The 17,888-nt window shown below is 38.2% G+C and overlaps 1 protein-coding gene across 5 annotated transcripts in view; it reads right to left on the bottom strand.

Moving 5' to 3' along the window:
• Nucleotides 1–17,888, bottom strand: part of lama2 (laminin, alpha 2) — a 299,175-nt gene that overhangs the window by 24,539 nt on the left and 256,748 nt on the right. For all 5 annotated transcript variants that reach the window (XM_049478821.1, XM_049478822.1, XM_049478823.1 and 2 more), the window contains 9 exons: nucleotides 17,094–17,227; nucleotides 15,407–15,566; nucleotides 14,349–14,473; nucleotides 14,033–14,195; nucleotides 11,776–11,920; nucleotides 10,638–10,776; nucleotides 7,553–7,673; nucleotides 6,852–7,064; nucleotides 1,466–1,617 (listed from right to left, as the gene is read on the bottom strand). In XM_049478821.1, coding sequence (XP_049334778.1) covers nucleotides 1,466–1,617; nucleotides 6,852–7,064; nucleotides 7,553–7,673; nucleotides 10,638–10,776; nucleotides 11,776–11,920; nucleotides 14,033–14,195; nucleotides 14,349–14,473; nucleotides 15,407–15,566; nucleotides 17,094–17,227 — 1,352 coding nt within the window. The remainder of the gene's footprint in view (nucleotides 1–1,465; nucleotides 1,618–6,851; nucleotides 7,065–7,552; nucleotides 7,674–10,637; nucleotides 10,777–11,775; nucleotides 11,921–14,032; nucleotides 14,196–14,348; nucleotides 14,474–15,406; nucleotides 15,567–17,093; nucleotides 17,228–17,888) is intronic.

Below are 17,888 nucleotides of genomic sequence, written 5' to 3'. Positions count from 1 at the left end.
TACATTTACAATCAAAATACAGTAGCAGTCAAAAGTTTGGACACATCTTTAAGTCTTTGTTTTTTTCATTATTTTAAAATGACTGCATTGTAGATTAATACTAAAATCATTCAAACTACAAAGAAAAACATTATTAAGCAAACAAAACAGTGTTTAGACTATGTTTTATATTTTAGATTATTAAAAGAAAGTCTATCTTGCTTAGATAACCACTTTCCACATCTTTGAGCTTTAAGAGGTAGAGTCACTAGAAATGGTTTCAGTTAACAGCTGTGCTGAACTTAATTATTTGAATTTCTTGCCTCTTAATGTATTTGAGAGCATCAGTTGTAAAGTTGTGAAGAGGTACAGTTGGTATACAGTGAATTACCCAATTTAAGTATGTTTCTAATCCATATAATGACAAAAACTACTCAACTAAGTAAAAAAAAATACTTTAAGAAATGAAGGTAATTTACGCTGACCAATTTAAAGAACCTTTCAAATATCCTCAAGTTCAGTCACAAAGACAAAAAAAATGATGATGAAACTGGCTTTCATCAGGACTACCCCAAAAAACATAAGACGAAGAGTTACCTTTGTTGCACAAGATAAGTCCACCAGAGTTACCAGCCTCAGAAACCACAAGTAAACAGCTCCCCAGATTAGAGCTCATCAAAATTCTTTACCTTTAACTTTACTACATGATTCCTTATATGGAATTTCATGGACTGGATGACTTCTGTATTCTTTTACAATGAAGGAAAAAAAATAATATAATTGAGGTTTTCTGTTGTGGTTCTGTGGAAAAAAAATTGGTTCTGTGGAAAAAAAACTGATAACTTAAAAGTTATCAGTTTCTTTAATTTTACCAAATTGAAAACCTCTGGAATATAATAAAGAGGAAGATGCATGATCAGAAGCCATCAAACCAAGCTGAACTGCTTGAAATTGTGCACCAGGAGTGGCATAAAAAAGCAGTGTGCAAGACTGGTGGAGGAGAACATGCTGAGATGCATGAAAACTGTGATTAAAAACCAGGGTTATTCCACCAAATATTGATTTCTGAACTTTATGAATATGAACTTGTTTTGCTTTGCATTATTTGAGGTCTGAAGGCTCTGCATCTTTTTGTTATTTCAGCCATTTTTCAGTTTCTGCAAATAAATGCTCTAAATGACATTTTTACTTGGAATTCGGGAGAAATTTTGTCTGTAGTTTATAGAATAAAACAACAATGTTCAGTTTACTCAAATACAAACCTATAAATAGCAAAATCAGAGAAACTAATTCAGAAACTGAAGTGATCTCTTTATTCTTTTCAGAGCTGTATGTGAAAGGTAAAAGGGATCTTTGCTCCTACAAACTCCTACAAAACTTCAGATGCCAAACATGTCTTAACTCACCATATTTAGCTTGGGAATGGACTATTGCTTTATTACAAAGATATAAAATGAAAAAGAGAGAGAGAGAGAGAGACTCTTACCCTCCTCTGTGTCTACGGATGCGTAGTGAGTGCTCTCGACCATCGTGTAAAATTCCGTCTTCTGGTTTTCTGAGGGCCCGTCGTGGGTTTCTACTGCCAGTAAAGACCAGAACCTCCAGAGAACCTTTAGTCAACTGCACTGAGATATAAGGCTGCAGAGAGAGAGAGAGAGAGAGAGAGAGAGAGAGTTAATATCTGTAAGTGGCCAGTGAGTGGAAGCACAAGGTATAGGTGTAGGTGTTTCTAATAAAGTGGCCAGTGAGTGGAAGCACAAGGTATAGGTGTAGGTGTTTCTAATAAAGTGGCCAGTGAGTGGAAGCACAAGGTATTAGAGGTAGGTGTTTCTAATAAAGTGTCCAGTGAGTGGAAGCACAAAAGTGGAAGTAGGTGTTCACTGCATTTATGAGGATCATTTTATTAATTCTAGAGACGACTGTAGGTCAGACCTTTCTGTTTGTTTCACAGTTAGCACTGTATGACACTGTCCGTCAATAACGCTCACCATATCTAATCCCTAAACACTCTATTACGTACTAACACACTCAGAAAGCTGTTTATCATTCCGGACTGAGCTGAACTCTCGGGCGTTTGCGTCCAGTAGAGCAGCGGTTGACTGTCTGCGCTCCAATTTACAATGCTATCTTCAGGAGAGCTGACCAGTCCGACCCGGCTGACCCCCCAGCTGCCGCGAGAGCTCTCAGTGAGAGCGGAGAGTGTGTGATCAGACAGACAAAATCACACACAAACACACACACCTGCTCTGCCCAAACAGAGCTGGAATTGTGGGATATTATGCGTGAACAGGCTCGGCTCTCCCGCAGCCCTGCCCCTGCTCCTCCGCTAATGCAGGGAATGAGTGATGGAGCAGAATCTGCAGCTCTTCACCGGGGGAGCGTTCTGACCTCCTTCACACTCAGCACTCGTGAACTGTAGAACAGGCTCTTCAGTTTATAGGTTAAACGCAGAGTGTAATTATCATAGTGTTCACATAGTTGACCACAGTGTGAAGAGCTGGCCACTCACAGTTACTTTTACATGAGTATAGTAGTTTTACCACAGGATCACTGTGATGAGGATGACTGATTCACACAGTATAACACATCTCAGGATCTGTCTATCTGTCTATCTACAGCTCTGGAAAAAAAAATAGGATACCATCAAAAAATGTATGAGTTTCTTTGATGTTACCAAATTAAAAACCTCTGGAATATAATCAAGAAGATGAAGGAAGATGGATTATTACAGCCATCAAATTAAGCTTAACTGCTTAATTTTTTGCAACAGGAGTGGCACAAAGTTATCCAAAAGCAGCGTGTAAGACTGGTGGAGGAGAACATGCCAATATACATTAAGCCTGTGATAAAAAAGGGGTATTCCACTCCTATTCATTCATCTACAGTATTCATACGTCTTCTGTATATCTGTCTGTTTATCCTCTATATCTTTCTACTTGTCTATCTGTCTGTCCATCCACATTGCTGTCTATTATTTTTCTACCTGTCTCTCTATCTATTTATTAATTGGTCTATTAATCTATCCATCCACCCACCCATCCACCCACCCACCTACCCACCAATCCATCCATCCATCCATCCATCCATCCGTCCTTCCATCCACTGATCCATCCATCCATCCATCCATCCACCCATCCACCAATCCATCCATCCATCCATCCATCCATCCATCCATCCATCCATCCATCCACCCTTCCATCCATCCATCCATCCATCCATCCACTTGGCCGTCTATGGACAAGCCAGAAGTCAACCACCAATCAAGCTGCCTATTCATCTTTCTACCTGTCTCTCTGTCTTCCTGTCTGTCTTTCAATTCCCTTTTCTTTCTATATATCAATCTGCCTGCCTATATATCTATTTGTCTGTCTGCCTATCCAGTCATTCATCAAGCTACCAGCTACCTATTCATCTTTCTACCTGTCTGTCTGTCTGTCTATCTATCTTTTCAACTGTCCATCTATTTATCTATTTGTCTCTTCCTATTTTTCCGTCCGTCCGTCCGTCCATTATTCAACCTGTCTGTCTATCTATCAATCTGTCAACCTATATATTTGTTTGTCTGTCCATCTGGTTGTTTAAATATGTTTGTACGGCTCTCTCTAGTTTATCTATTTTTCTGTCTATTCATCCACCAGACTGTAGCTCTTTTTTTCTACTTGTCTGTCTTTCTGGCCACATATCTGTCTGTGTTTCTGTCTGTCCATCCACCAATCTATCTATCTATCTATCTATCTATCTATCTATCTATCTATCTATCTATCTATCTATCTATCTATCTATCTATCTATCTATCTATCTATCTATCTATCTATCTATCTATCTATCTATCTATCTAACTCTCACACAAGAGGAAAGAAAAGCCAGACGCCTCCACATCCACTTCATTTACAGCCCATAATGATTTTCTAAAGGTGACAGTGGCGGACCCTCTCCCGCGAGAGAGCAAGAGCAAATTGGACCCCATCCATCAGAGAGGCGGAGAGTAAATCTATTTTTACGAGAGGGGCCACACGAGAGGAAGGGAGGAGAGCAGAGGAGAGGGAAGGAGGAGTGGAGGTTAAAGCCACGATCTCCTGCAGCACCCCCGAACTGCATAATTGATGTGCTGCCCCGAGTGCTCTCTCGGAGAGAGGACATTAGCGACAGAGACGTAGAATGTCATATTTTAATTAAAATGATCACCACGCCCCCGGCCTCTCTCCGCCGCTGCCCGAGACGCGAGCGGGGTTTGTTTGCTGTGGGCCTGAAGCAATTACATGCGCACAGGTGTATAATCAATCTCCTTTATGGGCTCGCAGACAAACTGCTAACCCTGTGGGTTCATTACCATTAGCATGCACTGAGGACCACCACTGTAAGACCCTACCTCCCTCTCTTCATCTCTCCAAACCTGCCTTCCTGCTCCTGTCTATCTCTCTCTCTCTCTCTCTCTGTCTCTCACTTCTGCTCTTGAGTCTTTGGCCATCTGTATACCTTTAGCTCGGTCTGTCCTTGTACACAGGTCAGTCTGCTTATTCACAACTGCTGCAGAACTGAGCAACAGGTTTTAAAGGATAAATCTCAGCACTGGATATCACTGCCTGCTCTGGAGAGGATCACTTGTCTCTAATAGACTGGTGCCTGGGCTTACACACTGTAGAACAGTTTGACTGTTATCTATATGCATAATCATTACGAGCATGATACTCTATGTTCACACTTCGGTTGCAACCCTTTTTATCATACATGACAATTAACTAACTGATGCTGTCATCAATTCATAATTACTCCCTGAATAAACCTGTACAAACACTATTACAGCCCCCTATATATAGAGGGAATAGCTAATATTTGTAGTGAACTGTTGTTTGAGGGTGCATACTGTATAGATAAGATAAATTAGATGGGGTTCATGCTTTAAGGTGGATGTTTTTAGGATGGATGTTGTGTGGTGCATGTTTGAAGGTAGGGGTCTATAGAGCACTTTTTTTGGGGTTGGGTTGCCTTATGATGTATTAAGGTGGATGTTTGTGGTACATTTTTAAGGTGCATGTTTTTTTGCGGTGTACTTTTTAAGGTGGATTATATGTAGTGTACATTTAAAAGTGGATGCATTGTAGTCTTTGCTTTGTGCTGCATGCTTTAGGGTTGATATTTTGTATTGTAAATTGTACATGTAATGTGTACGTGTACAGAACACTGTAAACCCAGTAACCGGACCAACAAAACTGACAATGATATTATTTTTTCATGACATGAACAAATTAAGCATCTATGTTAGTGTAACAGGCTAAAAAAAATTTTGTTTTATTTTACATTTTCATTTAGTCTCTTCACAATGTAATATAATTATCTTTCCACTATTGTTTGTTTGTATTTACATTTACACTTCAAAATGTTCATTTCTCCAGCTTTCAGCTGGCTGGGCTAGTGTGTGGTTCTTGTTTCACCCAGTAGAGGGCGCTCTTAGCCTGCAGTGCCAAGGAAACTAACTACAGCTTGTGTATACACATTAAGCTTAGTAGCTTAACAATAAACCTTTTGGCTCAGGCTAACAAACAACACGTTAATCTGCGTGTTGGGTTCTTTCTTGTCATTGTAGAGGTGAGAAATGTTTTTATACACATTTTATTGGTTCAACTGTTCACTAAAATGTTCATTAAACTCTGTGGCATGTTTTAGTGTGTTTTAGGTTGAGTTATATCAAGTGAAAAGAGAAGATAGAAAATGTGTAGCCATTTAGCTTCGAACAGGCTGTTCTAATCGGTTTGGAAGTAGAACCTAGATCGTTGTGCTTTTCTTGGTGCTGTAGCCCAATGTTTTACTAAAATATTTAAATCATTTAATATGCATTTGATGTAAAATGCATCTAGAAGCTACCAAGTATTTCATGTATGTAAATACAGTGAGTAGGTTCAGAATAAACCTTTTGGCTTAGGCTGACATAGGCCTGTCACGATAAGAATTTTTTTTCGTGGATGATATATTGTCCCAGAAATGATTGCGATACACAATATTTTTGTAATGTTAGACTATTAAATGCCACTGTCATAATGATAACAGAATAGCATAAAAAAAGCAAAAATAAAGACAGCATGTACTTATTTCTTCACCTACTTTAGTCCACACTGTGTGTATGGAGTCACAGTTATTGAAGCATGACTGGCAAAAATACTGTTCACTGTTATATACGCGAACAAACATACAAATAAACACAATAGACGATATCACAATTATCATTATTTATTATTATATGCTCATTTATTGTACGATAAATCGATATAGCAATTATTGTGACAGGCCTAGGCTGACAACACATTAACCTGTGTGCTGGGTTCTTTCTTGCCATTGTAGAGAGAGAGAGAGAGAGAGAGAGAGAGAGAGAGAGACAGAGACAGAAGAAGAAGAAGAAGAAGAAGAACACTAAATAACTAATGACATGCATCATACAGCCATCCACGGCTATGATGTTATTTTGTGCACAGCCCAGGTACCCCTAGGCCTTGCTAATGCTAACTAAGTAAATAACATTATTAGAAACATTGCACTGAGCTATTCAAGACACCTGCTAGCTGGTATTGTTTAGATTTTGAAAGTCGACTCTATTAACAACTCTATAAATCTCCATAATTCAACTACTTGAACTAGTTTTAGCCTAAAAGCCACCAAGCTTTGCAAGTCCGCTTTTTTTTTATTGCAGGGGAGGATGGATCTGAGCACGTTTTTACTTACACTGTAATTTTAAGCTGTATTCCTTGATATGTGTGGGAAAAGAATGTTTTCTAACCTGTTTGAAAATTTCATATTAGCTGGTGCTTAGCTTTTTAAGGTGTAAGCTTTGTGCAGCATGGTAATGTTAATGTTAAGGTTTAGTTTTCGGGTGTTCTCACCTCGCCGGTCTGTCTGCGTCCACGGCGTGGGGTCTGGAAGAGGTTTTGGCTCTGGCTGATTTGGGTCATGGCGGTGACCCCGCCCCGGCCGAACAGGATGATTCCGTTCTCGCTCTTAGTGCTGAAGGACAGCGTGATCTCAGAGCCAGCATCAAACACCATCGGACTCAACTCCATGTAACCTGGCTTGGGGAAACTCACTGTGTGCAGGTTCTATTTAGAAAGAGAGAAAGAGAGAGAGAGAGAATATAACTTAATTTAATATCATTTAATTTATAGAATAATATAATAATTCAACGTAAGATTAATTTCTGTCCACCAATAGAGCACATGTTATTGCACAAAAAAAAGACAAATTGCTTTAATCTACAGAAACACGTTTTTTTTTTATTTAATCTCCATCATTTCTCCTTTTTTTTTATCTGCAACGTTGTTTCCAGTGATAAGACACATATCTTAAATCTACCAACTTGAAATGGCTCTGGTGTGTGATCCGAGTACAGATGTGATTCTCATCTCAAAACAAGAGAATCCATTATTCTTTAACGTGACCTGTTTGCTATTTTTTCCTGTAATTATTTTCTCACATTATTTTAGCCTTTTTTCCAGGGAAAAAAACTAATCAAATCTGCTGTACGCGCTGTAGAGAGTCTAAACAATAGAGAAAAGAAGAATACTTAAACATCTGTCATCATACTGACCTCAATGGAGCATCCTTTGGTCAGCCCGGTGTAGTCAGAGCTGCTCAGCAGGTTGTAAGGAGTTCTGGAAACTTCTATATCTTTCAGACAGCCAGCGTACCTCTTCATAGTCACCTCAGGCCTGATCAATTAAAACCGGAGAAATGAGACAATCATGAGACGAGGGCAACAGTTCAGCCTGTCAAAGGTCATAAATATTTCAATTAACCCCAAATTAACCCTGTAAACTACTGTCCAATAGGATATCAGTTGGCAGCACACATTAAAATATTACATATATATATATATATATATTATATCTCATTAATAAAGCATAATTACTTGGTCGGTCCCTAAATAACACAACCCCCTCACTTGGACTCTCAATCGCAGTTGTGTATAGTTTAAGGTTCTTTTTGAACTATGGTTTAATTCAGTGGTTCCCAATTTCAGTCCTCAGGATTCATTTTAGTTTCCTAAGTGCATGAAGAAGAACATCAGAGAAGATCCAAAACTCAAAAAGCCTAACCAAGACTAAGGACTGAAAGTTGTAGTCAGTTGGTTTCGCATCCTGGCGCTTAATATTAATATTAAGTTTAATATTATCGCATGCCTTGAGACTCGGCTCATGCAAATAGGGAGGTGAACAATGTCAACAACCAATAGGAGAGCTCCGGGATGAGGCAAAATTTTTTGCATAGAAACGATTTAAAAAAGAACACATTTTGCAGTAAGTCTTATATGGTTCTTACTTTAACATGTACAGAATTTTAAACCCAGTAAGCACTTTAACGTCATTGTGTTTAAAGTTCTTTCATTTTGCACAGTTAGTTATTTGTGTAGTGTTATTTTTGATAAACAAGTTTAATAAATACACATTTTGCAAGAATGATGTTCTTTATATTGCATTAAATCTATCTTAAACAAAAGCAAATGTATAGCAGTGAAACTGTAATTCTTTGCTATACAAGGTTGTAGCAAAAAAGGGGAAAAGAAGCTTATAGGACGAGTTGAACACAAAATGTACAAAATGTATTCTATTAAAAAATATCAGGTATTAACAGTGTGGCAGAAAAATAAACTGTTTATGAGGACAAAAGTTGTGAGTCTCTGATAAATCACAGTACTGATATACACACTATTTGTAACTTAATATATATTGTATGTAAACTCCACCAGGAGCATGATGGGAAATAATCTCAGAAAGAATCTAGTCTTAGTTCAACCTTCCAGATTGAAGGTGAACAGTTTAAAGTATTCCTTTAGGCCAAAAAATAACCAGTTAATACAGAAAGGTACTGTACACTACAACAATATTTTAAGATTAGATGAAAATGACTTTTAATATTTATCTGATTCTATTTAATGTACATTGCTGAGGTATGTTTAAATTCAGATTTATTTCTAGTTACACTACTAATTACACTTTGGGAGTCACTGTATTAATCAATAATGAATCTAAATCATCATCTGATTTTGTAAAGGTACGTATTTGCTTTAGGCAGGTTATAGCAGTGAAGGCCAGAAGACGATTATGAAGCCAGTGTGTGAAGCTCAGAACTTTTCTCTTCAGAGTGACATGTAAAGTTGTTAATACAGCCACCTGTTCAGTGCTATATTAGGTACACTTTAATCTAAGATCACTGATCAGCAGAGAAGTGAGTTTAACCCTTAGACGTCTCAGTTAATATGATATACTTATAAATAAATTATACAAAACAACAGTATAAATTAAGACCCTTTACAGTTTTCTATATTGCTGCATAAATATAACTCCTGCCCTAAAGTAACTAAGAAATATTAGACTTGGCTATTTATTTACTTATTTATAAAAATATTTTAATAGTACATAGTGGCAAACGTTTGTAAACCTTTGCCTTTAGTATCTGTTGTGACCCCCTTTTTGCATCAATAACTGCAACCAAAAATTTCAGCTTCAGCTCTATTATGTTGGTTGGTTTCCTTCCATGAACTACTACTTTAGGTCCTTCTACAACATTTCTTTTGGATTAAGGTGAGGAATTTAACTTAACCACTTGTGCGCTTAGTGTCGTTGTCTTGCAGCATGACCATGCAGCATGAGTTGAAGCTCACAGAGAGATTTTCCTTTAGAATTAGCTGGTATGATTTAAAATTAGATGAATGAAGGCAAGCCATCCTGGCCCAGATGCACCAAAAATATCAAAATAAAAAACAATTATGATACATCCACCACCATGTTTCACAGATGGAATACGAGCATTTTAGCATTTTTTATGCTAAAATGCAGTGTTATCCTTTCTCTCAACATAATACTTAAAGCCAAAAAAGCTACTTTTCAATACTGATTATATAACTGGATATAACTGGAAACACCTGAATCTGATATCATCCTTAAATAATCTGCTAATCCTATATGTTTACATACTTTTGCCACTCACAGATACGTGATATTGGATTATTTTCCTCAATAATTTGAGATTTAAATCTGTCTATACTAATTATGAATTAAGTAAATATATATTGTATATAACTATGCAATTGCTTTTAACTAGTATACCAAATCTAACTAACTAAAAAAAAAAAAAAATTAATAACAGCAGACTTCTATGGGTAAGAGCCAGTGGTGGTGTACAGCAGTAGCCGGCATAGCATTTGTGTTCTGCAGAGATGACAGGGAAGCATTATTGTGCCATATAGGCTACATGCATTAGTGATTAATTAAATAAGTCATTTTTTACCTGGATTTGGCACTTGAGGAAAAATACAAATGCAGTTATTAGAACATTCAATTATTTCAATTAAAAACAATGTCTATAAAGAATACACAAAAAATAAAACCATTATACTCTATTGAACACAACACAAAAGACATTATAGCAGAGATTGTGTTGTCTTAAAATACTTAAATATTGATAAAACTAAATTTAATCATTTCAAAAATGTATTATATCACTTGATTTAACATATTTCAGATCTTTTTCTATTGATATATTGAAAACAGCATTTTACAAACAGTAACTGCAAATATTAGTAGTGTCATTTAAACATCTAAATAGTGAGTCAGACTACTGAACTGTACTGTACATCTACAGATCTATAAAGTTATGTGCAGGTAACATCTTACCTGTAGTTTCCAAAAGTGGGTAATCCTCCCAAGTAAATTCTGTCATCTTCCTTCAGGTTGAGGCCAGTAGCTCCACCCTGAGAATCGATGAAGAGCTTCTCCTCCACATTCGAGTCCATATCCAGAATGGTCACTGTACCTGAGCATGTAAAAGTAGGAGTGTCATATTTAGTGTCTGCTAACTGCTATTTTACTACTTTGTCGTTAATAAAAACAACATACTACAAAAATGAACAAGTAAAAACTATTAGTAAACATTTAGGGGAGTCTATTTTTATGCCTTCCACCTGCCTCGTTTAAATAGCAACGATGCTTGTGAATAAATCTAAGGTCTATGGTCTCTAAGTGAGATGTGTTCAGGTAAATTTATATTGTATTTCTATCTTGGCAACGGAAAACACAGGTGCTCCATTGACTGAAATAAACCTAGACAGAAGTCAACAGTCACACGTTTATTGCTATCTTGGCAGCAAATTTTCCACACAGGCGCTGCCTAACGTGAATACAGCCCCACTTGTTACACACACATGAACACGCAGCAGTGCACAAACCCATAGCGCAAGCCTTTTGGCAGTTATGCTAACTTTTACATCAACAGTAAACAGAATACAAAATAAAATAACATTATTCTACATTGACACAAAATATAGGCTTTCGTTGTCATATTGCTTTTGTATAGCATGAACTAGCAGGTCAGTTTCCTTTCCTGAGATGTGTTGGACACAGCCAGGTAGCTGCGCCAATGAAATAGCAATCTGCCAAATTCAGAGCACGACTGGCCCTTAAAGGTAATGACAATGACAGGCTGATTGGTTTATTGCACGTTAATCCCAAAACACATCCATAAGTAATAAAAAGAATTAGTTTATGCCTTTTACACATTTTACGCTGTGCAAAGCATACTTTCCCAGTCGTTACGATAGCAAAGACACAAGCTGGGTGGTGTGCGGTTGACGGCTCGCATATAGGCCTCTAAAATAGGGTCCTTGCTTTCATTCATGACAGACATTAAAAGGCATGTTTGCTGTTACTGCTTATATGAAGAAATTCAAATGAAATATATTCTGAATGTATTTATCACTAATGTGTAGACGATGGTGTAAGTCTAGTGTAAGTCAGTATAAAAGGTGGTCTTTACCTTCTTTCTTGCTGCGAGACATGGTGAGGGACTTCCATTTGCCGTCGTTATGGCGTTTATCGCTGATGACCGAGCCGGTACCGGAACCCAGGTCATAACTGACCTTAACTCGACCATCACTCAGCTCAATACTCATAAAGTCCTTCTGCACTCACAGTGAGAGAGGGAGAGAGAGAGAGAGAGATACACTTACCACATAGAGAGGATACGTGCAATTAGGGGTGGGCGATATGTGCCATAAAATAATATCATGATATTTTACGATGACAATTCTCTTGGCGATATAACAAAACACTGAGTTACAAAAATATTTCAAGAATACATTACTGCAATAAATTAAAACTAAATGTTATTATTGCATACAATATGATATGGCACACCCCTAACTGAGATATTAAAAAATACAAGAATTTTATCAGATTTATAACAGAAGTCAATGATCCAGAATGTCATGATACTAATAATGCACTCTAAATATCTTTATATATCCAGAACTGAAGTAAAATAAATGATACTGGACAGATATAATCTGTCTCTAGTAGATATATAATAGGAAATGAGAACAGTGTGATTTTTTATTTTGCTAAAAACAGTAAAACACGATATTTCAGGGTAAGATATTGCTCACAATATTCAAAAATGTTGGCGATATTATTGTGTGCAATATAATATAGCACACCTGTACGTGCAATAAATAGAAATGCTGGCTTTATGAAGATCCCAAAGACGAAGCAGAAGATAAAGTTAATATAGTCTATTCCAATTATTTCTTCAATTTAAATATATATATATATTTTTATTAAAGGTCCAAGAATAAAAGGTGCAAGGAAATCCATTTGTTTTTGTCATGATTCTTCATCTCCTTCTTCAGTTTAATGAAACTCAAGACCAAATCACTAATTATACAGACATGAAACTTGGTCAACATGTAATAGTCCTTCTACTCAGGTACTCGAGCTTCAAACCAAACTTTGAAACCCATATCTCCTACCATTATATGATCCTGCAGGCCAGAAGATTAGATATAGGGCAGTTTGTAATGACTAGGCTGTGATTGAATACTCCTGGGGAGAGAGATGCTACTAGTTGGATAGCTACTTGCTCAGTTCTTTACAGGGAAACGCACAGGAAACAGCCAATGCAATAAAATGGAGACCATTAATTGGGCTGGGGAGCACCTACAGTTTACCTATCAAAATCCAGGATAGCATCAGCTGGCACAACATGTTGGCTACAACTTAGAGCTAAGCACCATACCAGTCCTTCTTAAATTGACCATTACAAGCTACCCCCTCCTCCACAATGACTGAAAACACTAACATAAACAGTTTTAATGGTACATTTAGACCAGCAGACCAATGTCAAAACACCACAAGTTGTCTGCCCCTCCCATCCCTCAATGCAAAGCTCATTCGGGTTGCCAAGTTGAGGATGCTGAATCTACACATTCCATTGCAAAACAAGTTCAGTTAGTTCTACCATGGCAAACACTGACGAGTCATACTCTAGGTTAATCAGCTAAAGAGTAAGTTTGGACAGTGTTTATTGTTTGCACATTATAAACTGGCTCATGTGAACTTCATCCGCCGTTAGCTAAACTAGCTTTAAGCTCCTCTAGCTATGTCACGTGTAGGATTTACGTACAGTATTTACATATGGTTTGTGTCTTGTTGGTCACTCTGTTACTGTTTATTGTTTCCACTGGAGCTAAAATGCAGCCAGACTTACAACTTAAAAAGGGGTATGCAGCCTATGCGACGCATAGGGGGGCTGCACTACAGGGGGCGCCAAATGAAAGCCCCAAATACATTTTCTCTCAGGAGAAACAGCCAATCAGCTTGCTGGTTTTGCGGAGCGCGGTGGGCTAGTAATGATAGAACGTATCTCCTCCACCCCCTCCCCCCGGGGGAGCTGATACTACGATTGCATACACCACAAACAGTACTGCTGTGTTGCCAGATCCCTTAAAAAGTCCACACTAAACTATTTTTCCCCCGCGAGACAGGTTAAAGCTTGGCGAGAAATATCGTCACGAGATCTCGTCACACCCCTATTTACTACTGAAAATAAAATCCCTAATGGCCCTTTAAATGCTGATTTACCCAAACTGTTTTTTGGGCCTGGTCCTGCTTGGACCTCAGGAATCGCCGCTCACTGCTTCATTTGTTATTGATCTTCAACACATTGTAACCATTATATAATAATACTCAGTTATTTAATTGTGTGTGTGTGTGTGTGTGTGAATAAAGAGTATTACCATGTCCTTGGTGGCAAGGTACATCATCAGGGCACTGGTGGAAAAGGTGCGGAACTTAAACATCACTGTGGAAACATTGGGGTTCCACCTGGTGGGACGACTGACAGCAGCATAACCTTCACCATCAAACTGCACTGTACCCTCAGAGTCTGCAGGCTGTGGGCTATATACACACACACAAAAAAAAAACACACACACAGATACAATGATTACCACAGTATAGCATGTACAGTATAGTATGTGTAGACCAGGTGGTGGTCCCATATTTCTGAATGTTGTGTGTGTTTGTGTGTGTGTGCTGTATGAGTGTGTGTACCTGACCACACATCCTTTACAGTCTCCTTCTCTCTCTCTGTAGTTCCAGAGGCCGATGGGTTTACCATCCAAAAACGTCTCCCCCATGCAGCCTGAGAATGTGATCGTCTTCACCGCATCTGCTTTCTACAAACATACAAAAAAAAACAAAAAAAAAAACATCCCTTGTAAAACAAAAGTGCATTCAAGCTTATATTTAACAACAAAACAAGAGTAACTTTAAATGTTGGTAGAGATTTATTTAGTAGTTAATGGGAGAGAAGAATGAAGAAAAATTATACTATCCTAAATAATATAAAGTGTTAATTTGATATGTATTTTTGTAGGTGTTGTAAATTTGACAAGTGAAAACATTTAATCTTAACAGAGTGAGATTATTTGTTAAATAGAAAGTAGTGTTGGGTTGGGTATTGGAGCTGTTTTCATGGTGGATTGGTTGATTTTGTGGGGTGATTACAGTTGTAGAAAGGTAATAATGGATTTTCAGATTGAATTGTATACAGGATTTTTTTTTTGACAGCAGAACATATTTTTTTGCATGGGTATATGATCTATTAATACATTTTTCCATTGATTGATGGTTAGAGCTCTGAGTAAAGCAGTGGTGGATGATTTTGTTGTACTGATAGTTGATGCTGGGTCTCCTAGTAAACATAATTCTAGGGATAGAGGGATAGTTATATTCAAGTATGCAGTTAATATACTGATTTTTGTTCAGTGTAGGGAGTTTCTCAGGATGACTTTATATTGTATAAGATGTAGCTGTAGTACTTTCAGTGCTCTTTAAGTATACTTCCTTTTCAAGTGATCAAGAGATGCTACTCTTACAGTATATTAAAAGGTTGTTTATGGAAAATAAGCTTTTATTTTAGCTAGGAAATAAACTTAACTTTGGAAATGAAAGATGGCACACAGTATATGGGCAGAGCTTGGACAGCGCAAATGCTTATTAGTTCAAGTTGCCTCGTTCCCACAGAAGTAACATCAGGCCTAGCATGTTTGTACTGGGGTATGATAGGGAGTGTATGAGGTCTCTGTTCATATGTGTAGTGTGTATACCTTTATACTCCCCAGCATTCCTCCTACGAACAGGTAGGCGTTCTGATCCACATCCAGCACTGTGAAGCTCTCGGGGCCGTTGGCACTGTGCCAGGTGGGCATGATGCCCGCCTTGGGTCCCTCCAGCGCTCGGACCGAAATACTGCCGTTCAGACCCACACTGAAACACACAACACACACACCCTCTAAATAGAACACTACACAGGGTCTTTATTCCAAACCAATCTGCCAATCAAATCTAACGGACCACATTTAACAACATCTCTTGAAAAAAACGGATCCACCTAGAAGTGTAACTAGAAATATTCTGCTTCTTTGTTTCTGGCAGCAATAAAATATGATTACATCAAAAGAATAACGCATTTTTACATGAGTTTGAGAGAATGCAAAAGTTTACATTAAACCTTCTCCTCTTGAAAACTTATATTGACTAAAATATTTTGTTATTCTGACATTGTAAACTGGAGAAAACTGCTACAGTAGGAGGTCTTTACGTTAGACAATGGGCCCTATAGTCTACTCTGTGGAAGGCACGTCGCATGCTCATTGCTACCTTACACCTTTTCAACAGTCTATTTTTTACGCCTTTTGCCCACATCATTAAAATAGCGTTGGAGTTTAGGAACAAATCTACACTGACGGGTGTGGTGGTCTGAAACTGAGTTGTGTTCAGGTAAAAATCTGGTGTATTTCTGTCTTGATGGCAGGAAATCCAGGTGCGCCACTGACTGATTAAAACCCTGACAACAGTCAGAAGTCAGCCGCCCCATTCTATCTTAGTCTTGCAGGAGTGTGCAAACCCCCACTCATTAAACACAGACACACACGGATGCGCTGCAGAGCTCAAACTCGACTTTTACCTCAACAATAAACCGAATAAAAAATAAAATAACATTGCTGTACAGTTAAATGAGCTGCTGGTATACCTTCACAACATGAGCGTGCCAATCAGTATCCTCTGCTGAGATGCGCAAAAGCGCTGAGCTTTTAAGATACCAGCGTGCCAAAGTCAAAGCACACCTGGATCTTAAAGGGAATAGCAAGTGACACACTGATTGGTTTATTTCAGGTCACGCCCAGAAAACACCCATGATTAATTATGAGATTTAGTTCATACCTTTTGCATATTTCAAGCTGCGCAACGTGTATATTTTTGTGCCCTCACGATACCAAAGATACAACAACACGCCCTAAATCCAACTGTACAGTCCGCAGTTGACCGATGCGCTACAGATCACTAAAATAAGGCCTCAAAATAAGTCTCAGTTTCAGTAGTGAAGAGAAGAATTAGAGGTCTAAAAAGGGAAGTACAGTAATAAAGTCATTGCTAAGATGAGAAAATAAAAAAGCAAAAAATGGGTTGTCTGGTTCATGCAGCACTGCAACTGGACTAAAAGATAAAACAAATAGGGGTGTTCTAATACTTTTAAATAGTAGTGTATGTACATCCATGCCACTGGACTACATAATCAGTATTATTCACTACACCTGTCAGTGGTATTAATGTTATGGCTGATAAATGGCAATATTTTTACATATTAATCATATGAATGAAATCCAGATTAACTCAAATGTAAGTTGGACATTAAAAACCTCCATCCATACCTGTACTCACACAGTATAGTGGAGTGTGTATTGACTGTGTGTGTGTGTGTGTGTGTGTGTGTGTATGTGTGTGTGTGTGTACCGTGAAGCTTCGATTCGGTGCCAGTTTCCATCATTAATGACGAGGTCGGGATACTCCACTCTGCCGACCCCTGACCCCACGTCCCACAGGAAGTTCACCTTACCCTTCCTCATCTCCAGTGCCAGGAAATCCACCTACACACACACACACACACACACACACACACATCAGTGTGGGTGCAGATACACTCTAAACTCTAAACCTGGAGGCAGTGCAGGACTTTGTGAGTGTGTGTGTGTCTCGGGGGAAATCAGTGTGTAACGGCAGATGAAACAGCCTCCGTTTAAACTCCTAGCTAATTGCCGCCGCTGCCTCACTTCAGTGGCCTGATCACACACACCTTCCTCACGGGACGTGGTACACGTGCGCGTGTGTTCCTGTGAGTGTGTGAGAGTGCGTAAGTGTGTGTATTGCGGTAGAGAGTGAGAGAGAAGGAGTAATAAGCTTTTATTATTTGTGTTAGCTGCAGGTAATCGCTGTTTATCTCTGGGTTTAAGGTAATAAACATGATGAGCATTTCCCCTAATTAATGCAGTCGTGAGGAGACACTCACTCCAGCCTCATTCACTCCTTTACAGTCAGGATAATGATAATAAAAGCATACAGCTCCACAGAGACTTTATCACCACTACAACACACAGCTGCAGCGAGGACATACACACCCACAGAAAAGAAGAGAAGAAGTAAATACAGAGGAACAAGGCTGAAGAAAGAAAGAAAGAAAGAAAGAAAGAACATGAGTATTCCATAGTCATCAGATAAAAGGGAGAGAGAGAAAGGAAAAGTAGGTAATAA

This window comes from Astyanax mexicanus, chromosome 1 (genome assembly GCF_023375975.1).
Source record: "Astyanax mexicanus isolate ESR-SI-001 chromosome 1, AstMex3_surface, whole genome shotgun sequence".
Lineage (NCBI taxonomy): Eukaryota > Metazoa > Chordata > Actinopteri > Characiformes > Acestrorhamphidae > Astyanax > Astyanax mexicanus.
This window is presented reverse-complemented; position numbering and strand designations above follow the sequence as displayed.